Source organism: Salvia miltiorrhiza, chromosome 7 (genome assembly GCF_028751815.1).
Source record: "Salvia miltiorrhiza cultivar Shanhuang (shh) chromosome 7, IMPLAD_Smil_shh, whole genome shotgun sequence".
Taxonomy (NCBI): domain Eukaryota; kingdom Viridiplantae; phylum Streptophyta; class Magnoliopsida; order Lamiales; family Lamiaceae; genus Salvia; species Salvia miltiorrhiza.
The window spans coordinates 12,618,838-12,640,889 of record NC_080393.1 but is presented as its reverse complement, the minus strand read 5'-3'; the positions used below and the strand labels follow the sequence as shown (position 1 = coordinate 12,640,889).

General features: G+C 34.6%; 2 protein-coding genes across 4 annotated transcripts; one reads left to right on the top strand and one right to left on the bottom strand.

Annotated features, from left to right (window-relative positions):
* Positions 1–3,135: 3,135 nt before the first annotated feature.
* LOC130992592 (uncharacterized) lies at positions 3,136–10,027 on the bottom strand. Of its 3 annotated transcripts, none has more exons than XM_057917286.1 (8): positions 9,655–10,027; positions 8,215–8,646; positions 7,951–8,125; positions 7,145–7,442; positions 4,890–4,962; positions 4,286–4,376; positions 3,775–3,854; positions 3,136–3,674 (listed from the first exon to the last, which is right to left on the bottom strand). In XM_057917286.1, exons 1-8 carry the CDS (start codon positions 9,733–9,735, stop codon positions 3,381–3,383), a joined length of 1,524 nt encoding a protein of 507 aa, XP_057773269.1. In that variant the 5' UTR covers positions 9,736–10,027; the 3' UTR covers positions 3,136–3,380. The 3 variants fall into 3 exon arrangements, with proteins under 3 accessions (XP_057773269.1, XP_057773270.1, XP_057773272.1); XM_057917287.1 differs by lacking the exon at positions 9,655–10,027 and adding an exon at positions 9,422–9,566; XM_057917289.1 differs by lacking the exons at positions 3,136–3,674; positions 3,775–3,854 and adding an exon at positions 4,457–4,494 and having other exon boundaries at positions 9,655–10,019.
* Positions 10,028–17,518: 7,491 nt separating this feature from the next.
* LOC130992569 (uncharacterized) lies at positions 17,519–19,798 on the top strand. Its single transcript, XM_057917253.1, has one exon. The coding sequence runs from the start codon at positions 17,636–17,638 to the stop codon at positions 19,550–19,552; it is 1,917 nt and encodes a 638-aa protein (XP_057773236.1). The 5' UTR covers positions 17,519–17,635; the 3' UTR covers positions 19,553–19,798.
* Positions 19,799–22,052: the final 2,254 nt, after the last annotated feature.

The following is a 22,052-nucleotide window of genomic DNA, read 5'->3' as shown; positions in this document are numbered from 1 at the left end:
TGGATTTATATTATTTCATGGGTGTTTGATATCATGGCTACTTAATCCTATATTGTGTTTGATATCCATAGGATTATATTGGATTATATTATCTAATACCAAAACTATCCTCATATAATTTTAAAAATATCATGTCTGTCCACCATTACTTGGGCATTTGCATCGATATGCGTGAGGAAGGGTAACATAATTTTTATCCAACTTCGCAGTATTAAAGTTATCCGAGGGGGAGGGGCCGGATTATTAGTATGGGTTATTCCCACAAAATAGCATGGAGAAGTGGGATTAAGTAGGAGTTGACCACATTAATAGAACATGATATCAAACATCACACTAACCTGTATTAATTTAATTTATCCTACCTATAAACTCATATCAAACAGGCCCTAAGGATAATATATTTATCCACTCCTTATCACGTGGTATAAAATTATACAACTTTCTCTTAGGTATAAAACTAGTATGACCATTCGTGCGATGCACGACGAACATTGAAATTAAATTACTTCCTCCGTCCCAATAAATTTGGTGGTTTGTGGAGAAGAAGTCAATGGAGGAAAGTAATTATCTCATTAAATTTGGTGGACCACACTTAATTAACTCATAACAATAAGTTTCTTAATCTCCGTGCCCAAATAAAAGTGGCCACTTTTATTGGGACGGAGGGAGTATATATTTAAGTAAATAAATAAATATAAATATTAAACAAAATTAAAATATAAATTTTCAACTTTGTATAAAGCGTAATGATAATTATTTCTATTAAAAAGGTTTAAAAATTATTTGATAATGAAAATTAGCATTACGCATTATTATTATAGAGTATTACGCATCATAATAAATAAATAAATAAATAAATATTTTCATATACAAATATAAATAAGAAGTTGTAAAGTTTTAATGAAAAAAGAGAAAATAAAATATTAATAAATTATTGATTTTTGATATTTTTATAGGGATATTTGCCGTAAAATACACGAACTTTCAACAAATTCTGATTTTTCCCATAATCTTTAAAATTTGAAAAAAAAAATACACAACCTTTCGATTTTTTCTGATTTTTCCCACGGGCATAAAACACTCTCAAATAGAAGTTGATTTTAGGACTTTTGACTTATATTTTTTGATACATAAGCGTGGGGGATAATAAAGGTGTCATAATAAAGCCGACATACACGTTTAGGTATCAAAAAATCTAAGTCAAAAGTCCAAAAATCAATTTCTATTTGAGAGTGTTTTATGCCCAGGGGAAAAATCAGAAAAAATCGAAAGGTTGTGTATTTTTTTTCAAATTTTAAAGGTTATGAGAAAAACCAGAATTTGTTGAAAGTTCGTGTATTTTACGGCAAATATCCCTTTTTTATACTAAATTAAATTTACGATGTATATATAATATTTTTTCATGAATCAAATTTGACAATATTTACAAAAGAATTAAAATATAAAAATAAAAAGAAAAAAATAGTGAAAAAATTGGTGGAAGAAGAGAGGGAAAAAAACTCATCTTTTATATATTATATAGATATAGATTATCCCTTTCCGAAGCGATAAGGAGTTGCCTGAAAAATTATACAACATGTCCGAATTTTTTTATACATCAAAGCAAACAAAGTATAAGAGTATCTCCACTCGCCGGTGCGAGTGGAGTGTCGATCCGGGTCGCTGGGAGGCTGCCAGCGTTGGAGACCCGCCCTGATGCGAGGCAGTGTCTTAGCTAAGACACGGGACGAAGGGAGGAAATGGTTGGCGTGTCCCCATTTAAAAAAAAAATCAAAATTCATTTTTTAAATTTAAAATAGCCGTTGCAATTTTTTTTTTTTTTTTAATTCGACCGTTGCTGTAAACGGCTATTTTTTGTTTTTGTTTTTTTTTTCCTTTTTTCCCTTCTATAAATATCATTCTTCCACAATATCAAATTCACCACTTTCTCAACTACAATTCTCTCTTTAAATTTTTTTTAATCCCAACAACAATTCTCTCTTCTACATTTTGCTTGTAATGGATCGTGAATTCGATGAATACCTCGAGCAATAAGGCGGTTCGAGGCTTCCAATGATGGGATTTGCTCCATTTTCGCAAGCCTCCAATGTCTTGGCTACGGGAAATCTTCCCACGCCGGCGGCGAACGCCAACGCCAACGTTCAACAAAACGGGGGAAATCGCCGAGGTCAAAAAAATGCAAGCCAAGATGAAACGGGAGGAGATGGATATGAAGCTCTTAAACAAGGATACGACAGGTATGACGGAGGCACAATTGTCCTTGCACAACCACCTGGTTCAAGAAGTGCTCAAGCGTCGAGGGCTTATTTAAATTAGAAAATTATTGTTATTTTTTATTTTATTATCTTATTTTAATTATGTTTTTAATTTTATTTTAATTATTGTAATGTTTAATTTTATTTTTAATGAAATTTGGAATTTAAAAATAAAAGTGTAGAAATATGAATTTTGTGGAAATGGAGATCTAAGACACCCTCTAAGCACCAATGCATTGGAGATGAGTGTGTCTTAGGTGGGGACTACCATCTAAGCCACCCTCTAAGACACCATGCGTTGGAGATGCTCTAAGGTGATAAACGTAACGTATTCCTTTTTTATACCTCAAAGCAAACACACCCTTAGAGCTATATATACACATCCATCACTTAAATTTATAAGACAATTATTTAGAGTTATGCACACCCATACTCATGCACATTAGGCGACTGGAATCTCGATCTATTGATTGGAAGGGAAACGTCTCACTAAAATTCGTCGATGGCAACTCACAGCTTGTTCTTGAATAAAAACCACCATCCAAATTTTGAATAATTCCTTATCGACAAACATAAGGCAGAGTATGAGATCCATACCTTTCCAATAGGAACTCAGTTTTCATATTTTTGTATATGATGGATTTATAGTGTGTTTAGTGCCAACGACATATCCTTAATTAAAGAAAAGCCAGCAATATATAGTAACACACCAAAAGCGACGGACATCTCCACCGCATTACTCTTGGAAAATCCCAAGCACATGAAATAATTCAACATCGGAATCAATGTAATTTCAATGCTAGAAACCCGCAAAATCGGATCTTGATCGGCTAGTACATGCATGAAACAAAATAGCCTTGCAAAATAATGACATATCTACTTAACTTCCAACCTCATTGAATTTTATATTTGGCTGGTTAACAAAATTACAATATCCTGATTGCAGACTATATATATAATAGCTCTTCCAACTAAGATCCATGAAGAACATTGCTAATTTACAATAGCTGCCCAGCCGAGCATCTGAACCCTTCAGTTTCGTGTAAAATAGATACATCTCAGTTCAAAATGCCTTCTTCAAGCTTTCAATCTTTGCCTAAAATGTTCAGCTGCATTCCCTGCTTCTCATGTGTTTTCTGATGACCCCGCGGGTGTTGTGAGTGTCACTGGAGTTTGCAGTGCTTGATTACTTGGATCACTATGTTGGGCCCGATAATGATGATGATGCTGCCTGTTTTGGTGGTGTCTTTGTTCATGTCGATGGGACTGTACACCACTGCTTATTTGTTGTGGTAAGGACTGGGGATGACGGCTTTCTCTCCATCTTAAGTATTCCACGAGAAGTGAATTGGTACTGATCGCAATCCCAAACCCAGTGAAAGAGGAAAGCAACACGGAAAGAATAGGATTGACATTGAGCTGCATGTGATTTTAAGCAAGCAAGATGCAGTTATAGTCTAAATTTTACAAATTAGAAGAACAAGATGAATTCGAAGACAGTAGAGGAAGCATCTCTTACCACGGCATAAAAAATATGAGCAAATAGGATCACTATTGCAAACTGGAAAGAAGCATAAGCCCATATGTAACTCTTGCTCACTGCAAATCATCACATGAAAGCATTCTATAAAACAAAAAAACAGTCTAATTAACAGAAACTTGCATGGACTTGACATTTTTCTTATCAAATCAGTTGCACAGATATGCAAAAACTGAACAGAGCAGGAGATGCTCATGTAGATTAATAACAAGAGGTAATGAAAGATCATCTGCTACTTTATTGAACTACACTTCAGTGGCTGTAATTAAAAGATAGTCATTTCAGGAAGAAAAAAGAAAATGTCATGATCCCAGATTATTTATCTGTGCAGTTAAAACTGCACTCTTTCAATATTTTTTCATTTCTTAAGCCAAGCAATGAATTCGAAGAAATTTGGAGGTGGATCTGGTAGCTTGATAATTAAACCAAAGCTCCATAATTCATTAATTTGTGACAATACAAGTGAATAGACAGAAGCTTGTGGATTTACCCATTGTAGATGCTATCATGGATGATAGGAGACCTAAAACACAAGAGAAAGGCAAAGAAATGGCGAGTGCTCGAGGTCCCATGTCAGCTACCTGTTATGGAGATGTTAAAAATAGCAAGTGATGAAATCTGAAAGGAGGATCAACTATGTAAGGTAGTTTAATCTACTTACGTATAACACAACAAAAACTATCTCCATATGTCAATAACCTGAAATAGAAGTCCCAGCCACATCACTAGCTACTTCACATGATTAAATAAGAAATATACCTCCACCCTAATGAAAGCTCCCCTGCTATTGCCTAGTATTCAACTTCCAAATCTTTTAACTAGTATAGTTATATAAATAAGAATACAAAAAAATAACATATCATCTAATAGCAATAGAGTTGTGCAATTATGAGGGATTTTACTTTATTTATAATAAGTCTATAACTAGTTCCTTAAGTTTGAACTTGTAGAGAACTATATGAACATCTCATAACTTTCGATGAGTCTGATCTACACCATAATGTACTTGAACAAGAAAACAAATGTTTTGCATCAGTTGACATTTCCCACGAGATACAGGAGGGATGTAAATATAAAATACAAAAGAGTACTACCAGAAGCTGCTCCAGAAAGCAGAAATATGCAAGCATGCTGACCATGACGAGAACAGGCACATCCTGCCAGACCCTGTTGAGAATTGAAGTAATTACAGATCAAGCAATGCTTAGAGATTTATAAATCTAACATCAAATTAAAAGTTTTACAACTGCTTCCAATTGGAATCGAGAAGCCAAAATTATTGAACCGAAGAGTTACCTACTTCAAAGAAGAAGTCATGCTTTAGTAAGTCGCTACTATCAACCACATGATGACAAAATAGGGGACAAAAAACTGAGAAGAAGCATTTACATATGAATAATTATTTTTCAGATAGTTTGGTATCAAATAAATCTACTAATAACCCCTGAACTGATGAATGTGTGGATTTGAAAAAAAACCCAAAGATGGACAGCTTGTAATTGCTTTCAGTTATATAACATGTTAGGATATATTTCAGATCGTGATTGTTCTCTGGTAAACAATTGCTTCTAATCAACTAGATGGCCACAGCCTTGTCCTCAAGGTTGTAATCTACGAGATCCAGTTCATCTTCATGCTCTCCAACAACAATATATTGCACATGAATGTCTTTTCACAAGCTGTTGAGAAATATCCCCAAGCAGAAGGAATTAGAGAGACTATAAACGTGCAACTGACGGGCCACAAAGGCATTCATGTACTCGTCAAACTTGCCAACTTGCTTGGTTATGACCCAGCACTCAAGTCAAAGGCGTTCACCATGGGTTGCACCTGTACTACTAGTACTGGTACACCAATTCTTAAGCTAACTACTTCACAACATACGTGGATAATGTCACACAACCCAATGTACCCACTGAAGAGCAACGCCCTCCATCAACCCAAGTAATCTCTAGTTATCTACTTTCATGGAATCATTCGTATAGTGCAAACTACTGTTTTAGTGGAGAGCCGAATGTCACCACTAGAGGCCATTGTGTACAAGTGGCTCACAATAGGTGAAGAATCTGTGTCAACCGCCACTGGTTGATGAATTGTTCTCCCAGATTAGGGTAGTTAACATCTACTCAACCTTATCAAAATTTTAAAATCAAGGCTGCAGTTAGGCAAACTCCACCTATGAAAATTTGATTCCCTTCTCTACTGCATCTAACCATACCTCTATTCATGTTAGTAGCATGAATGATGAATCAATTGAAAAGAGCAGAAGATCAGACCAAATTGATAGATCATGAGCAGTCAGAGGTTGCCTATTGTTTGAGGATAAATTAGAATGAAGTATTAGAGATATCAGTCATCCCATCACACAAATTGGTCTCCCATAATATAGCAAAATTATCCACTAACTTTTAAATGATCTCTACTACATCTACTCTGTTCATAATAAAACAACAGCAATAAGATATCCCTAAAATAAGTTAATGGATCCTGGCATCCTGCAAATAAATTAATCATTCAACTAACTAGATAAATCTTCTTTCCCTTCTTTTGGTAAATACCAAAGGAATTAATCTTATTCCTATCAAGAAGCCATTGTTTTATCTTTTCACTTGCACCAATTCTTGGGATTTTGCCATACTATTGTACAATTGCTGCTGTAATGCCAACAATTCTGGGGACTTATCTACCATAATAAAATAAAATGAATTACTGCAATGCCAACAATATTTTCTGAGGCAATGAAGGGGATTACAATGAAACATATGAAGTAGGAAAATGGATGGGATTGTTATGTTAGAAGCTAGTGCCAATTTCTTATCCTCCATTTACAAAACTAATTAGTAATAACATGGAAACTTTTTAATTCCTAGCCTTTAGCTTGACCACAAACCAAAAGTTCCACATAATAAAGAACAAAGACTTCTAGAAAATAATTCAGGAGAGTTTTGTTGCTACATTAAATAACTTAAATTTTCTATTCTACGGTTTTAGTAGGAAAATATCTTGAACTTCCTCCATAGCATATCAATTTATATACCAAAAGGCTCTTAGAAAGAAACAACTTACAAACTACGTAAACACATCCAAATATTATGAACTTAAACTATCAAGACAGACAATATGACTACAGCATCAGTTGAATTAATAATTAGACCAGAGTAACGTATAGACTCAAAGTCCGAACTGATTGGTGAACTCAGTGTATGTAATGCAAAACAAATTGAGATAACACATGTAAATAATACTCTAAAATGAGCCGGACTTGAATTCACAGTATACCAGAGCACATAATTAGTTATGAAACATTAAGGTTAACCAATCCTTGGTAAAACATTATGGATTAGCTTACCTGTAACGAGTCGGTTCCCTTTGTTGTGGTGCAACAGGTGGTCTTCGTACAACATTAGGATGATTTTGTAATTTCAGTAACGTTACTGGGAGGTTACGGACATCCTGCTTACAAACATCACAGGTCTTATTACCTTTGATGCTAAACCACTTCACAGCACACTCTTGGTGGGCAAGCGCAAGCTCTCCTTTGCAGCTGCACTCCATCTTCAGTGTTTCACCCCCTTCTCCAAGCTCTATTAAACAAATTCTACAAACAGCCTCTTCCTCGGGAATATCTTCCCCAGCATCTTCTATGGCTGTAAATAGTCAAAATATGGGTTAATGAATATAATGAATTATAATACTCCCTCCGTCCCATTGATAATGGCTCATTACTTTTGGGCACGATTATTAAGAAGAAGAGTGATTTAAGGGTAAAAGTGATATGAAGTGGTGGAGCCCACAACTTTTTGTGAGAGAAGGTGGTTTCCTTTTATGGAATAGGCCATTATCAATGGGACAGACTAAAAAGGAAAGTGAGCCATTATCAATGGGACGGAGGGAATACAACTTAAATAAAAAGGCATACATGTCTGCCTTGACCATCACCCTATTCTGAAGGGTTTCTAGCGTTCGTTTCATTCGTGATCTTTTCTTACAGGGGCTTAAAATGATATGTAAGTTGCCCCTTAAAAAGTTTGAATTACCTTAGGTTACAAGCTCTTCACACTACTGGAATGCCTAACGTGTAGAAGTTAGGATCAGTAATCACAAGAACTATTTTAAATCTTACAGGAATAAAATGAAGAGAAGCAAATGTTATACCATCTTCTGTTTCGGGAGATATATCAGGGGAGGCATTTTCCACTGTTGTAGGGTGATGGTGCTTTGATATCACACGTATCAAACCTCCAGATGATTCTGTTCGCCTCAAGCTTCTGGTTTTAACATTAACTGGAACTGAAAAAGAGCGTTTCATGAATTTCGTAGCTTCAGGTTGCTGTACAGAATGTCAGAAACAAAGTTCAGTTAGAGGAATCAAAGTATTTTCCTTTGGTATGTTAGGCATACATTAGGAGACAAACTTACAAGAGTTTTGGATTGAAGATCCGCATGATTTTCCAGTGAGGGCTTAGGATCAGCCACTGTCGTTGGTGTCACAGGTAAAGAATGTACTGATTTTGTTGATGGGGAAAACAAAAGTTTGTTTAAGGAAAATGATCTTGAAGTTGAAGGCTTGTCTGAATGGGGCACGTCTGGTATAATAAGAACTGTTTTTTCAGTTTCCTGAGATGGGATTTTACCCCTGAAGCTCTTCTGAGAAAGCATGTTCTTAACAGATGATTTAAGTTTCGCCGAACTGGGTCTCGGAGGCAGTCCTGCTCTGGTAGAACTGGGACTGGGGATGTCTATCCTTGTGAAATCAGACAATGCAGCTTCCAAAGATCTTTCAGGTATTTCCAAGGATGAGAGATTTGGGCGTCTGGGTGGCATTAACGTGGCTTCTTCTCTTTCATATCTCTGATATCATTCATATCCAAAATAATTCTTTTCATCATGTTAATAATCTTACAACCAGGAATAAAAACTGTTGGCAAGCATGTATTCAGAAATTGTCCACCACTATTGAGTGGTGATGCTAGTAAAAGTCTTAAAACCCCTCGTTCATGCTTCTGTAAATATAAAAGGAATGATTATGGCACAGATTCTACAAGTCATAGAGTTTTTCCAAAACTGAAATATATAATACACACAGTACATAAACTACATCCCACTCTAAACTAATTGCATACTTGACTCCTGAAAAATAGAAACTGAATTGCAATAACATTCCATAGAGAGAGATAGTTACGTTTTAGAGTGCAGATCAAGAAGTTTTGGTTCAACTTTTGCAGCTCTCTCATACACAATAGCAATGACCGAATGCACATAAAGCCAAAATCAAGCAATTTAGATTCATCATATAACAATCCAAAACATGGTTTTACCCATACTTATTTTCCCACACGTTTCTGATGACTGCTTATATCAGAAATGCGTGGTCTTCTCTTCTTGGTCAGGTTGATAACCATTTGTACAATAAAACATCTCATAATTTCCAAAAAAATGAGATGCCATCCAAATTCCAATCAGCTCTCTATCTAACTCAATAGAGTAAGTTACCAAAAGCTACCTCGCCCAATTACAAGCAAACTGACTCACACAGATGAAAACCTACTCATTAAACTCTAGAATCACTCAATTTAATAATAAGCCATCTCTTACAAAATTTAAAGCTCAGTTCAGAATAACTTACCTATGAAAATTCAAACTATTTCTCGATTTATCAGAGCATTGCGAAGTACAAAGCAGTTGCCAAACAAGAAATTCATAAAATCAAGCAAAAGAAAGGGGACAAATTTCTATCTATATTAGCTACAGAAATTCCAACACCTCACAAATCCCAAAAAAATAAAAATAAGGGAAAACAATTCGTGGCTGAAAATACATTTAAATCATGTGATGTTAACGTAACAAAAAGATAATGACCTGATCAAAGATGGCGTGCAGATTTTGGTCATCTTCTTGAGCGGGTTGATGCAGTGTTCCAACGCCACTACTCTCCGCCATGGCAGCTGGATTCAAAGCTTGGAAGCAAAACAAAACCTATGGAAGCAATTTCGATAAATAAGTGTGGTTTGAACATTGAAAGATGTCGTGGACCGTGAACAGAAAAGAAAAGAAAAGGAGTCAACCAAATTCTGTTGTGGAGTAAAAATGAATCACAAAGGTGTCGACTTTTAGCATTGGAAGGTATGATGGAAAGCAAGAAAAAGCTTCTTTCTTTAATTTTAAATTTTTAACTTTAAATTCTCAAATAAAAACAAAGCATTTATGGAGTATTTTATTTGACGATTTAAGTGAACCAATCTTGACTTATGCTGCCTACCAGCTTTTTTAAACTTGTTTTATTTTATGATAAATGATAATGCACCTCTTCGTTGGAATTTGGAATTGACGGAACTAACTCCGTGCTAATATTATCCAATAAATCTATACACCTACATTATGATCACCCACATTTTAAATTAATAAAAAAAATTTATTTATTTAATTTATTTTTTAAAATAAAAATAAAATTAAGTTATTTTATTATATTCTCTATATTATAGTTATTTTTTTGTAATATATTTTTTAATAAAAATAAAAAAGTTGAAAAAAATTATAAAAAAATAATTAAAATATAGAGAATACAATAAAATAACTAAATTCTATTTTTATTTTAAAAAATAAATTCAATTTTTCTCTATTAAATTAGAATGTGGGTGGCCACACACAATGTGGCTATTAGCATCACTCAATATTATCAAAACTAGTGCGAAACGTGTAAAAATTTGATGAAAAATTATTTTAAATTATTATTTAAATTATATAATATTATTTTTGTATAAATAATTATGAAACAATGTAGCCAAATGATCATAATAAAGATTGAAAATCAATTTTTGGCCTCTAATCTTAAAACATCAAAATATGGCCATTAATTAGGTGGTATGCCTAATTTGCCCTACTCGGCCGCTGGGATGATTGCGTGGCCGCTGGAAGCTTATAAGTGAGTTGCGCGCTCGCGGGCTGCGCGTCATACACATCATTTTATTACTTGGTTTTATTTTGGATTTTCGTTGGCACTTATGGCACTATTAGTGCCATAAGTGCCAAAATGACCATTTTAAACACTTCCCCGTAGGGTTTAAATGTTTCATTTAGGGTTTAGATTATCCATTTAGGGTTTAGATTATCCATTTATGATTTCTTGATTCTATTGCTGTTATTTCTGTTGCACGTATGACACTTATGACACTATTAATGCCATAAGTGCCAAAATGACCATTTTACTTGGTTTTATTTTGGATTTCCGTTGGCACTTATGGCACACTAAATGTCATAAGTGCCAACGGAAATCCAAAATAAAACCAAAGTAAAATCTTGGCACTTATGACACTATTAGTGCCATAAGTGTCTAACCCGACCCAGCACGCGACCCGCGTGCCTGATCCTACCTGATCCGCCTCATTAAGGGTAAAAAAGTCCAAATCAATAAAAATGGCCAAATTTTATGTTTTTTCAATGTGTGGCCATAAATTGTGTTTTATGCTTCATTTTGGCTACTTCAAAATTTTACTCAATAATTATTTATATATAAAATTGATAAAGTATCTTATCAACATCTAATCTAGATTACGAATTTTACCTAGTGTTTGAACGTGAGAATCGAGAAAGAGTTTAATTGCTTGAGAACAAAAGGAAATCTGTTGTAGTATTGAGAGAGAGCGTGCTTTTACAAGATACAGGTGCATGGGTATTTATAGAATACATGCTAGGGGTAAAATAGTAATTTCAGCCTAAAGGACATGCTCCCCACATGGTCAGGGGTATAGTGGTAATATCGCTTGTAAACGGGCGATTCCTCTGTAAACGGACGATTCCTCTGCTCTGGTGCTTCCCGGGTGAAGCGGTCATTCCTACCGTTGACTATCTTATATGGTAGAGCATTCCTCTGACTTCGACGATTCCTCTGATTGTGCTCGTTCCTCTGACTGAGTCTATTCCTCTGATGTAGATGGTTCCTCTGATCCGAACAATTTCTCTATTCAGGATGATTCCTCTTCTCTGCATATATTACTCCTCATCAAAGATATTTTTAAACTTATTTAATTTGAGATAATATAGCTAAAATTATATTAATTTGAATCATATTCCTCAATTAAATATTAACCTTTTGTTCGAATAATAAATATTTTTTATATAAATTTTTATTTATTTAATAATATTTTGGAAAAAGTCGATATTAAAGATTTTATTTCATTCGAGCATCATTCGTCTGAACCTTATAGGATCATATCATCATCTAAAGTTCGGAAGACGACATCTAATGTTTGAACACCAGACTTTTGAGCATCATATCGTCTAGATCTTAAAATACAAAAAATGAATTTTTATGCATCAATTTTTTTAACATCACTATTTGGAGCTTTAAAAATCAAAGTTGACTTGTGAGATTGTATGATTTGGAGCTTCTGACATCATAACTAACTTGTAAACATCAATTTGTATGAAACTTGAAAAAATCTTGACAAACTTTTATGCATTATTAGTTTCAAATATTATAATTGAGTTTCAAAAATCATCTCGTTTGGAGTTCGAAAGAACAAATTTAACTTGTGAGTATCATTTCATTTGAACTTTGAATGACCACAATTAAGTTACAAGAATTATCTCGTGTGTAGCTTTACAGATCATTATCATATTGAGCTTGTAAGATCATAACTAACTTCTAAACATCATCTTGTGCGCAGCTTGAAAATTCTTGACAAATTTTTGTGCATTATTTCATGTGGAGTTTGAAATATCATAATTGAGTTTCGAGCATCATCCCGTTTGAAATTTGAAATGATAAAATTGACTCGTGAACATTATCTCATTTAAAGTTTGAAACACCATAACTAAGTTCTAAAAATCATCTCGTGTATAGCTTAAAAAAGTTGATGCGAGATTGAAATTATATTAATTTATTTATTTAGTAATTTAATTGATAAATTTTCATAAAAAATCTATGTTGAATCCAAATTTTATTTTCAAAAATTTATACAAAATATAATATTTTATAATCAAATTAAATTGAAGAAATAATTTACTTAATAACACCAATCTATCTATCTATCTATAAAAGCACAATCATTTCCAAAAGTAGTAAGTTGTATTTTCCCGCCAAAAATTATCTTACTATCTTTGAGAATAATTATATTTTTAAATTTTATTTGTTTATTTATTTCGTCTACTCTAAATGATACAAATATCATTTTATTACAATTTTTTATTCTCATATAATTTAGGGCAAATTGCATGAAAATACCCCACTTTATACCAAAATTTGGTTTTTTGATAATCTTTTCAATTGCAGCAAAAATTTGAACTACCTTTCAATTTGTTGCAATTGACTTCCGGAGTAATTTTCCGGCCAACTTAATGCTGATGTGGATTCCCGTAAAGTTGATGTGGCACGCCTCGCCGGCTAATCAAACGACAAATTGCATGAAAATACATCACTTTATACCAAAATCTGGTTTTTTGACAATCTTTTCAATTGTAGCAAAAATTTGAACTATCTTTTAATTTGTTGCAATTGACTTCCGGAGTAATTTTTCGGCCAACCTAATGCTGATGTGGATTCCCGTAAAGTTGATGTGGCATGCCTTGCCGGCTAATCAAACGACAACGTCTCTAATTACCTTAAACGATGTCGTTTTCCACGATTTTAAGCAAATTACAATTTCTAGTTTTATATATTTGTCGATTAGGGCTTCAAATGTCCTCATTTCTTCTCCCGAATTTTCTCATCTCAGTTGAAATTCTTGTTCCATAAATTTTCTAAAGAAAAAAAAAACATATGAATTAAATAAAGAAACAATAGGGCCGGATGGCCCTATTGGTGATTGAAACTTAAATTTTGTCCACAAAATTTGAAATATCAATATTTGGCCATCTTTTATGTGCTCTACCTAATCTACCCTTTAATCCAACAGATCCAACAGCTTCCTTTGACCCGGATCCAGATTTAGGGATTAACCCATGCAGCAGCACATACACATGATTCAACTTTCATCCTCTCTCTCTCTATCTCGCCTGCGACGTGAACTTTCATCCGGCCAATTCTCCTATCCGCCTGTTTCATAAGTTGTTGTGTCTGTATTTGTGCTGCACGTATGGCACTTATGGCACTATTAGTGCCATAAGTGCCAAAATGACCATTTTACTTAGTTTTATTTTGGATTTCCGTTGGCACTTATGGCACTTATTAGTGCCATACGGAAATCCAAAATAAAACCAAGTAAAATGGTTATTTTGGCACTTATGGCACTAATAGTGTCATAAGTGCCAACGGAAATCCAAAATAAAACCAAAGTAAAATCTTGGTACTTATGGCACTAATAGTGCCATAAGTGGAAATTGTCACGGCTCTGGTTCTTCGCATCTGCAGAATTTTGGAGGTAAGGGGAAATTGTATGAGCTCAGTCGTCCCGTTTGAGAAGAAGAATCCATCAGTTCAAAGATTTTTGCTGCAAATGAGAATTTATGGAACAAGAATTTCAACTGAGATGAGAAAATTTGGGAGAAGAAATGAGGACATTTGAAGCCCTAATCGACAAATATATAAAACTAGAAATTGTAATTTGCCTAAAATCGTGGAAAACGACATCGTTTAAGGTAATTAGAGACGTTGTCGTTTGATTAGCCGGCGAGGCGTGCCACATCAACTTTACGGGAATCCATATCAGCATTAAGTTGGCCGGAAAATTACTCTAGAAGTCAATTGCAACAAATTGGAAGGTAGTTCAATTTTTTGCTACAATTAAAAAGATTGTCAAAAAACCAGATTTTGGTATAAAGTGGGATATTTTCATGCAATTTGTCGTCCGGCGAGGCATGCCACATTAACTTTACGGGAATCCACATCAGCATTAAGTTGGCCGGAAAATTACTCCGGAAGTCAATTGCAACAAATTGAAAGGTAGTTCAAATTTTTGCTACAATTGAAAAGATTGTCAAAAAACCAAATTTTGGTATAAAGTGAGGTATTTTCATGCAATTTGCCCTATAATTTATTACATTTTTCATGATTTTTAATTTTTATTTTAAAATGAATTTATAGCCCAACTTTATCTTATATGACCATATTAAATGTGTTATAACATATTTTTATCAGATCATAAAATATTATATTTAGTAAATATAAATAAAATTATCAAAATATTAATATAGATAAGATTTTTATGATCATATATGGACTTTTAACATATGTATTTATTTATCTTTCTTTCATGAATATTTAGTCAACAAGTATAAAATAAATTTTGAACATTTTAAATTAATCAAGTCACTACAATCTATATATCTATATATAATATAATAACGACTACATATTGTCATAATTAATAACTTTTATTTTTAATTATGTTTCATATATAGTTTCTAAAAATGATATGTATAAATGACATGTCATATTTATGTATTGATAATTTTAAATCAACAATTAATGATTAATGTTACAATGACATAGCGCGTGAGAAACAAATTAATTTTAATATTTTAACTAAATGTTATTTCTATCGTGACATGTAATAAACTTAAGAAGATCTACTTATATACAATTAATAATATATTATGTTATATAAATGATATATACCATACAATATATGTGTATATATATATATATATTATTGATTTTAACTAGGGGTGTAAAATCGGGTTGCGGGTATCGGGTATACCCTCACCCGTCCCAATACCCGCGCGGGTATCGGGTACCCGATACCCGCAAAATCAGCATAGAGGGTCGGGTGCGGGTATTGGTTTCTCAAAAAATGCGGGTATCGGGTACCCGCGGGTACCCCGCATACCCGCAGTTGAAATTTCCAATTTAATAATTTTTATAATTATGAATTAATTTAATTTTAGGAAAAGGAAATACAGGAAAGGAAATAGGAAATATTACTCCATTTCACTCCACCCACTAACAGTCAACACTCTGAATAAGGTTCTAGGGCTCAGCCGCGCCGCCCCCTCTGAAATTCGGGCGAGAAGCGCCGCCTTCGGTCGTTCCTCCTCCCGTCAACGCTCGCCTCTACGGTTCAGACAACGCGTCGCCAACGCCAACGCCGGTCGCCTCTTCCCGTCGCCGACCTTTCTTCTTCTTCTTCTTCTTCTTCTTCTTTTATGTTATGAAATTGAGATGAATTATGTTTCCCTTTTGAAATTAGTTGTAATGGTATTTGGAATTTCAATAAAGTGTCAAGTTGAAATTGAATTCAGAGATGGGAATCAGTGGAGGTTTTTAATGGAGTGCTTCATGAATCTTAATGCGAGCATTAGTTTTTGAAGATGGTGCAGTGCCAGACTACCGGTCAATAATATGATTTTTCTTGAATTTGATGGCTTGCACAAATTGGTTAATGTGCGTCTTTTTTTCTTGTGAAAAGTGGGCTGATTTGCAGCTCGCAGCTTGGTTATTTTCACTTGAATGTTGGTAGAATATGTTGAATGCCTTGATTTGTAAATGCTATCTGGAAACTTGCGGGACTGTGAGGGTACCTTCGTACCCGCAGCGGGTACCCGCGCTATGTAGGCGGGACGGGTGAGGGTGGGAGGCGGGACGGGTGAGGGTGGGAGTTTGGGACGTTTTTGTCCCGCGAGTACCCGCATTTTGCGGGTAGGGTACCCGTGGGTACCCGATTTTACAGCCCTAATTTTAACTATAATAGATAAGATATTATAGTCTATGGTGTTCATTAATTTAATCTAATATATATCTATATAATAATAGTATATAAAGGGCAAAAACATCCAAATATTATAAATTATAGTTGTTTAAGCAAATTAACTCATAATATCAATATTATATGTAATCAAAGTAGTTCATTAAAAGTAATTTGTCACTTACATATACAAACATAAAAAAGATTAAATTTTCACCTTTAAAATTTTGAGGATATCATAAAGTAGCCGCTTTCAATCAAGACAAGTGATTTACTATATTTTTTTTATCAATTTTATAATTTTTCAATAGAAAATACGAACTAAGAGTAGGATTAAAATTTTTAGAATAAAATAAAATTTGTCATTACAATTTGAACTTATGAAGATAATTAATTTTTTTCAAGAAGCATCTATTTCTATGTAAAAAGAAAGCAAGAATGTGAAAATGTCAATTCAAAATAATTTCACTTAATTGAATTTTAAAAAAATCATTTACCTTCTTACAAGAAATCTTAAATTTTTATATTATCTTATGTCATTTTCCTCATTCAATTTATTCCATTGAAAGGTAATGTATTTTTAAATTATTTACAAAACATACTCATTTTTATTTTTTAGATATCCCAAAATATGGGTCAATTTTCATAAAAGGTAGTGCATTTTTAAATTATTTACAAATATGTATCCGTTTAATTCTTTGATTAACTCCTACTTTAATGTATTGTCAAATAATAAATATACGCATATTAGAAAGTTACTTGTATAATTTTTTTTAATGATTTTTTAAATCCTTGTGCATAATTCAATCAACCTATATAATTGGAACGAATGAAGTATTTTGAAAAAAATTATGAGTTGTATAATATACATCAAAGAATAAAAGTTCTAAAAACTTTTATTTGCTAATATGCCTAAAAAAGTTTTAGAAAATCTTTCTTTCTTAATAGAAACCTAAAATAAAAAATAAATGGATATTTTGATGGAAATTTTAAATAGCTAATGATCGTCGATATAAATAACGATCAAGATGAGAACATGGGCCTTTTATATTTCATAAGAGGGCCAGTTTATATTTCAAGCTGAGAACATGGGCCTTGTGCTGCGCCTCATTGTTAGAAATTACACAGTCCAAGATTTATACACCAAACCCTAGCTTTAGAAAAACCCCAATTTTATTTCAAAAATACTGGTCTTTGCAAATAGTCTCAGTCCTCCGCCGATGGATCGTTTAAAGCTTTTCGACAGCGACGGAGATTCTTCAGACGAAGACCTGTCCAAAATTGAAATCAACCAGGAATTCGCCAAACGCTACGAGCACAACAAGAAGCGAGAGGAACTGCACAGGTACGAAGCTCTCAAGAAGCAGGGTCTAGTCGACTCGTCGGACTCGGATTCCGAGGAATCGTCGTCCGGGGAGGAGGAGTTGATAAAACCGAGCAAGAAGACCGACGCCGCATTTTTCGATGCGTTGATTAAGGTGAAAAATCAAGACCCGATTTTGAAGGAGCAAGATGCAAAATTGTTCGATTCTGACGATGAGGATAATACTGCTAGTAAGAAGAAGGGGAAGAAGGAGAAGCCGATGTATTTAAAAGATGTCGTTTCGAAACAATTGATTGAGGCGGGTCCAGAGTTTAGTGACGAGGAGGAGGAAAGTGCAGATGATGGCGCGAAAAATAAGTTGAAGAGTTATTCGCAAGAGCAGGAGGAGCTGAGGCAGCAGATAGTGAAATCATTGGAGGAGAGGGAAAATGATGATGATGATGACGGAGATTTCTTAAGAGTGAAGAGTAGTGGCAATGACGAGGAGGATGAGGAGGAGGATGGTGCAATTGGGGAGAAGTTGGATGAGTATTTCGGGGAGGATGAGAAGTTGGATAATGACACGATATTTTTGAAGGATTATTTTAGGAAAAGGCTGTGGCTTGATGATGAGAAAAGTAAAGGCCGGGGCAATGTGGAGGTAGACGTTTCTGAGGATGAGGATGAGCTGGAGAAGCAAGAGGATTATGAGAGGGAGTATAACTTTAGGTTCGAGGAGAATGCTGGGGACAGGGTGATGGGGCATTCGAGGAGAGTGGAAGGGTCTGTGAGGAAGAAAGACAATGCGAGGAAGTCGCAGAGGGAGAGGAAAGAGGAGAGGATGGCGCAGGCAGAGTTGGAGAGGAAGGAGGAGCTGAAGAGGTTAAAGAACCTAAAGAAGAAAGAGATAAATGAGAAGTTGGAGAAGATTAGGGAGGTAGCTGGGATGGGGGAGGCCGAAGGGATATTTCTGGATAAGGATGATTTGGAGGAGGACTTTGATCCCGAAGCTCATGATAGGAAGATGAAGGAAGCGTTTGGTGAGGAGTATTATGGCGCTGAGGATGTGGACCCGCAGTTTGGGAGTGATGACGATGAAGATGATGAGGGGTTTGAGAAACCAGATTTTGACAAAGAGGATGAGTTGCTTGGACTTGATAAGGGCTGGGATGAGGTGGATAAGTCAGGTGAAGGGTTCAAGTCGGTTAGAGAACGAATTATGAAGGATAGGTTGGCCAATGGTGAGGAAGATGTGGTGGATGAAGATGGAGGCGATGAGGGAAGGGAGGGGAGTAAGAGGAAGAGGAAGCGTAAGCCGAGTGAAGTAGAGAAGGCGGTTATGGAGGAGCTCATGGAGGAGTACTATAAGTTGGATTATGAGGATACCATAGGAGACTTGAAAACAAGATTCAAATACAAACCAGTTAAGGCTAAGAGATTTGGATTGACCGCGGAAGAGATTCTTGCGCTAGATGACAAGGAGCTGAATCAGTATGTTTCTTTGAAGAAGATAGCTCCATATATGGAGAAGGAATGGAAGGTGCCTAGAAATAAGACTCTCGAGCTAAAGAAAAATAAATATCGAAAGGGAAATACTTCTCGGGCTGTTGATGAAGATAAGAAGAAAGGTAAGGAGAAAGAGAAGGGTAAGGTGAAAGAGGAGGAGGTTAATGCGGTTGCAAGTGAAAAGTCGCAACCCATGGAATCGATTGGGGACAAGAAAACTATTTCCAGAAAGAGGAAGAGAAAAGAGAAACATGCTGAACTCAAGATATCCCAGCGGAGGCTTTCGGCATATGGGAAAACTCCCTCTAAATCTAAGAGCAAGAAGTGAAGGATGCTTATTTCTTTAGAAGGTAATGCCTTTCTGCAAGCACACATATGCTTATTTCTTTAGATGTAATGCCTTTCTGCAAGCACACATGCTTATTTCTTTAGATGTAATGCCTTTCTGCAAGCACACATATATAAGCTGTTTGTTGATGCCCTTTCTTTGTTTGGCCATTTATGATGAGAATACTTGTTGTTTGTTGATGCCCTTTCTTTGTTTGGTCATTTATGATGAGAATACTTGTTTCAACATAGCAAAAAATACAACTTTGGAAGAACAATATATTTTATCAAATATGATATGCAGTATTTTTTTTTCATTGAATACAAAAAGGAATTATTTTATTCGTTGTTGAAAGAACTCTTATGCTTGAATTGGATTATGTAATTTATTTTTTAAAATTAAATTAATTAGATTATGTATTTAATTAAATAAATTTGGTCAAATTGAATTGACAAAGCAATTCAAATTGTATTAGTCTCAATCATTTCGCCAATTAAATGTAAATTTTTAATTTGGAGAGCGAGAGCTTCTTCTTGTATAAGTTTTTATTTTGGTGAAATCTTATAAAAAAATCAATTTGAAATGAGGTGATTTATATGAATTCTTCACTTGATTGAGATTATTATAAATTTGATACATGATGAAAGATTTCTAATATATTTTAACATCATATCCTTTATTGTTCTTTATCTAAATTCTTCACTTATGCATTATTAATTTCATAATTTATCTATCTATTTATTATTATTATTATTATGGACGAAATTGAAACAAAAAAAGTTTTTAGATATGAAAAAATAAAATAAGATTATTTTATTGTTATTATCATAATAAAGTTATTATTATTATTATTTTTCTTCCTTCCCTATACAAATAAAATGTACGGATATATTTTATAAAAAATAAAAATAAAATTTTAATTATTTTGATAGACGTAAAATAAGATTTTGTTTTAAAGTAATTTGGTTATAGAATTTGTATCTTATTATGCAAACATGTAAATCAATGACCGAACCCATTTATAATTTACATACACGTGCTTGTCTCAATTCAAACTCTATTTAAAATTGATTTTATTGAAAATTAAGAAGATAAATACTATATATATATATATATATATATATAGTATATACATAAATTTATACAGTATAATACTCCCTCCGTTCCACTAGACTTGGCACACTTGCCTTTTTTGTTTGTCCCACTAGAATTGGCACTTTCCTAAAATAGTATGTGGTCCCTACTTTCTCTACTCACATAAAATAAGTGGACCCTACCTACTTTACACTCTTAACCCTTTATTCTTAATCTCCGTGCCCAACTCAAAAGTGTCAAGTCTAGTGGGACGGAGGGAGTATATTACAATAAATACATATAATATATACGCTTTTGAGAAATACTCCTCCGTCCCATAAATAATGGTTTGTTTTCCTTTTTGCATTGTCCCATAAATAATGGTCTGTTTCCATTTTAGGCTAAAATTAACACTTAATTAAAGTTATTAATTATGCCCAACAAAACCCCATCTACTCCCTACTCCAATTTCTTTCTCACTCCACCGCCTCCATCTGCCATCTCTCCACCGCTTCATCTTGCCCTGCATCTTTTTTCTCTCCCTCTCACCGGTGGCGACTTGGTTGTTGCTGGGCTGGGTACAGGAAGTTCAGGTGGCGACCTCCCTGTTGTCGTCGAGTCGAGGCGGTGAAAGAGGTGAAGGTGAGAAGAGGGGAGAACGAGGTCAGCGGTCGTGCCTTTGTTGCGGTCACAGGAAATCGATAGAAGGAGGCGCCGTTACGGGATATGAGGACGGCAGCCTTGGCTTCGCTAGGGTTTGCAGAGGTGGCGACTATAGGGAGAAGGGAAGGGAGAGCGGGGGAGGAAGAAGGAGCAGGGGAAGGGAAGGCAACAGAGGTGAGCGACCGTGCCTCTGTTGCTTGTTGCTAGGCTTTGCGATTTTGCTTTGAAGATGAGATTTTTGGGTTTGCTTTTTTGCTCTGCTGATTTTGCTTTGAAGATAGGATTTTTGGGTTTGCTTTTTTGCTCTGCTGATTTTGCTTTGAATATTGGATTTTTGGGTTTGCTTAAGCAAAATAGGATTTTTGGGTTTGCTGCTTTGCTTTGCTGATTTTGATTTGAAGATGAGATTTTTGGGTTTGTTGATTTTGATTTGCTTTGCTAATTTTGCCGGAATATTGAAAAAGAAGGTTGGTCCGACTGCTGAAGTTGCCGAATTTTTTGCCGGAGTATTGAAGAAGAAGGTCGGTCAGACAGCTGGCGTTGCCGGATTTTTGCCCGCTAGAGTGAGGGGAAAATGGTGGTGGGCCATCATCTTCAATTGTTATAGATTAGCTAACAATTAATGTTACTAATAACATCTTTAAATACATAGCCTATCACTTTATCTCCTTAATTCAATATTTCTTAATCTCCGTGCCCAAAAGAAACGGGCCATTATTTCTGGGACGGATAACATTCAATTAAAATCATTTATCGTATATAA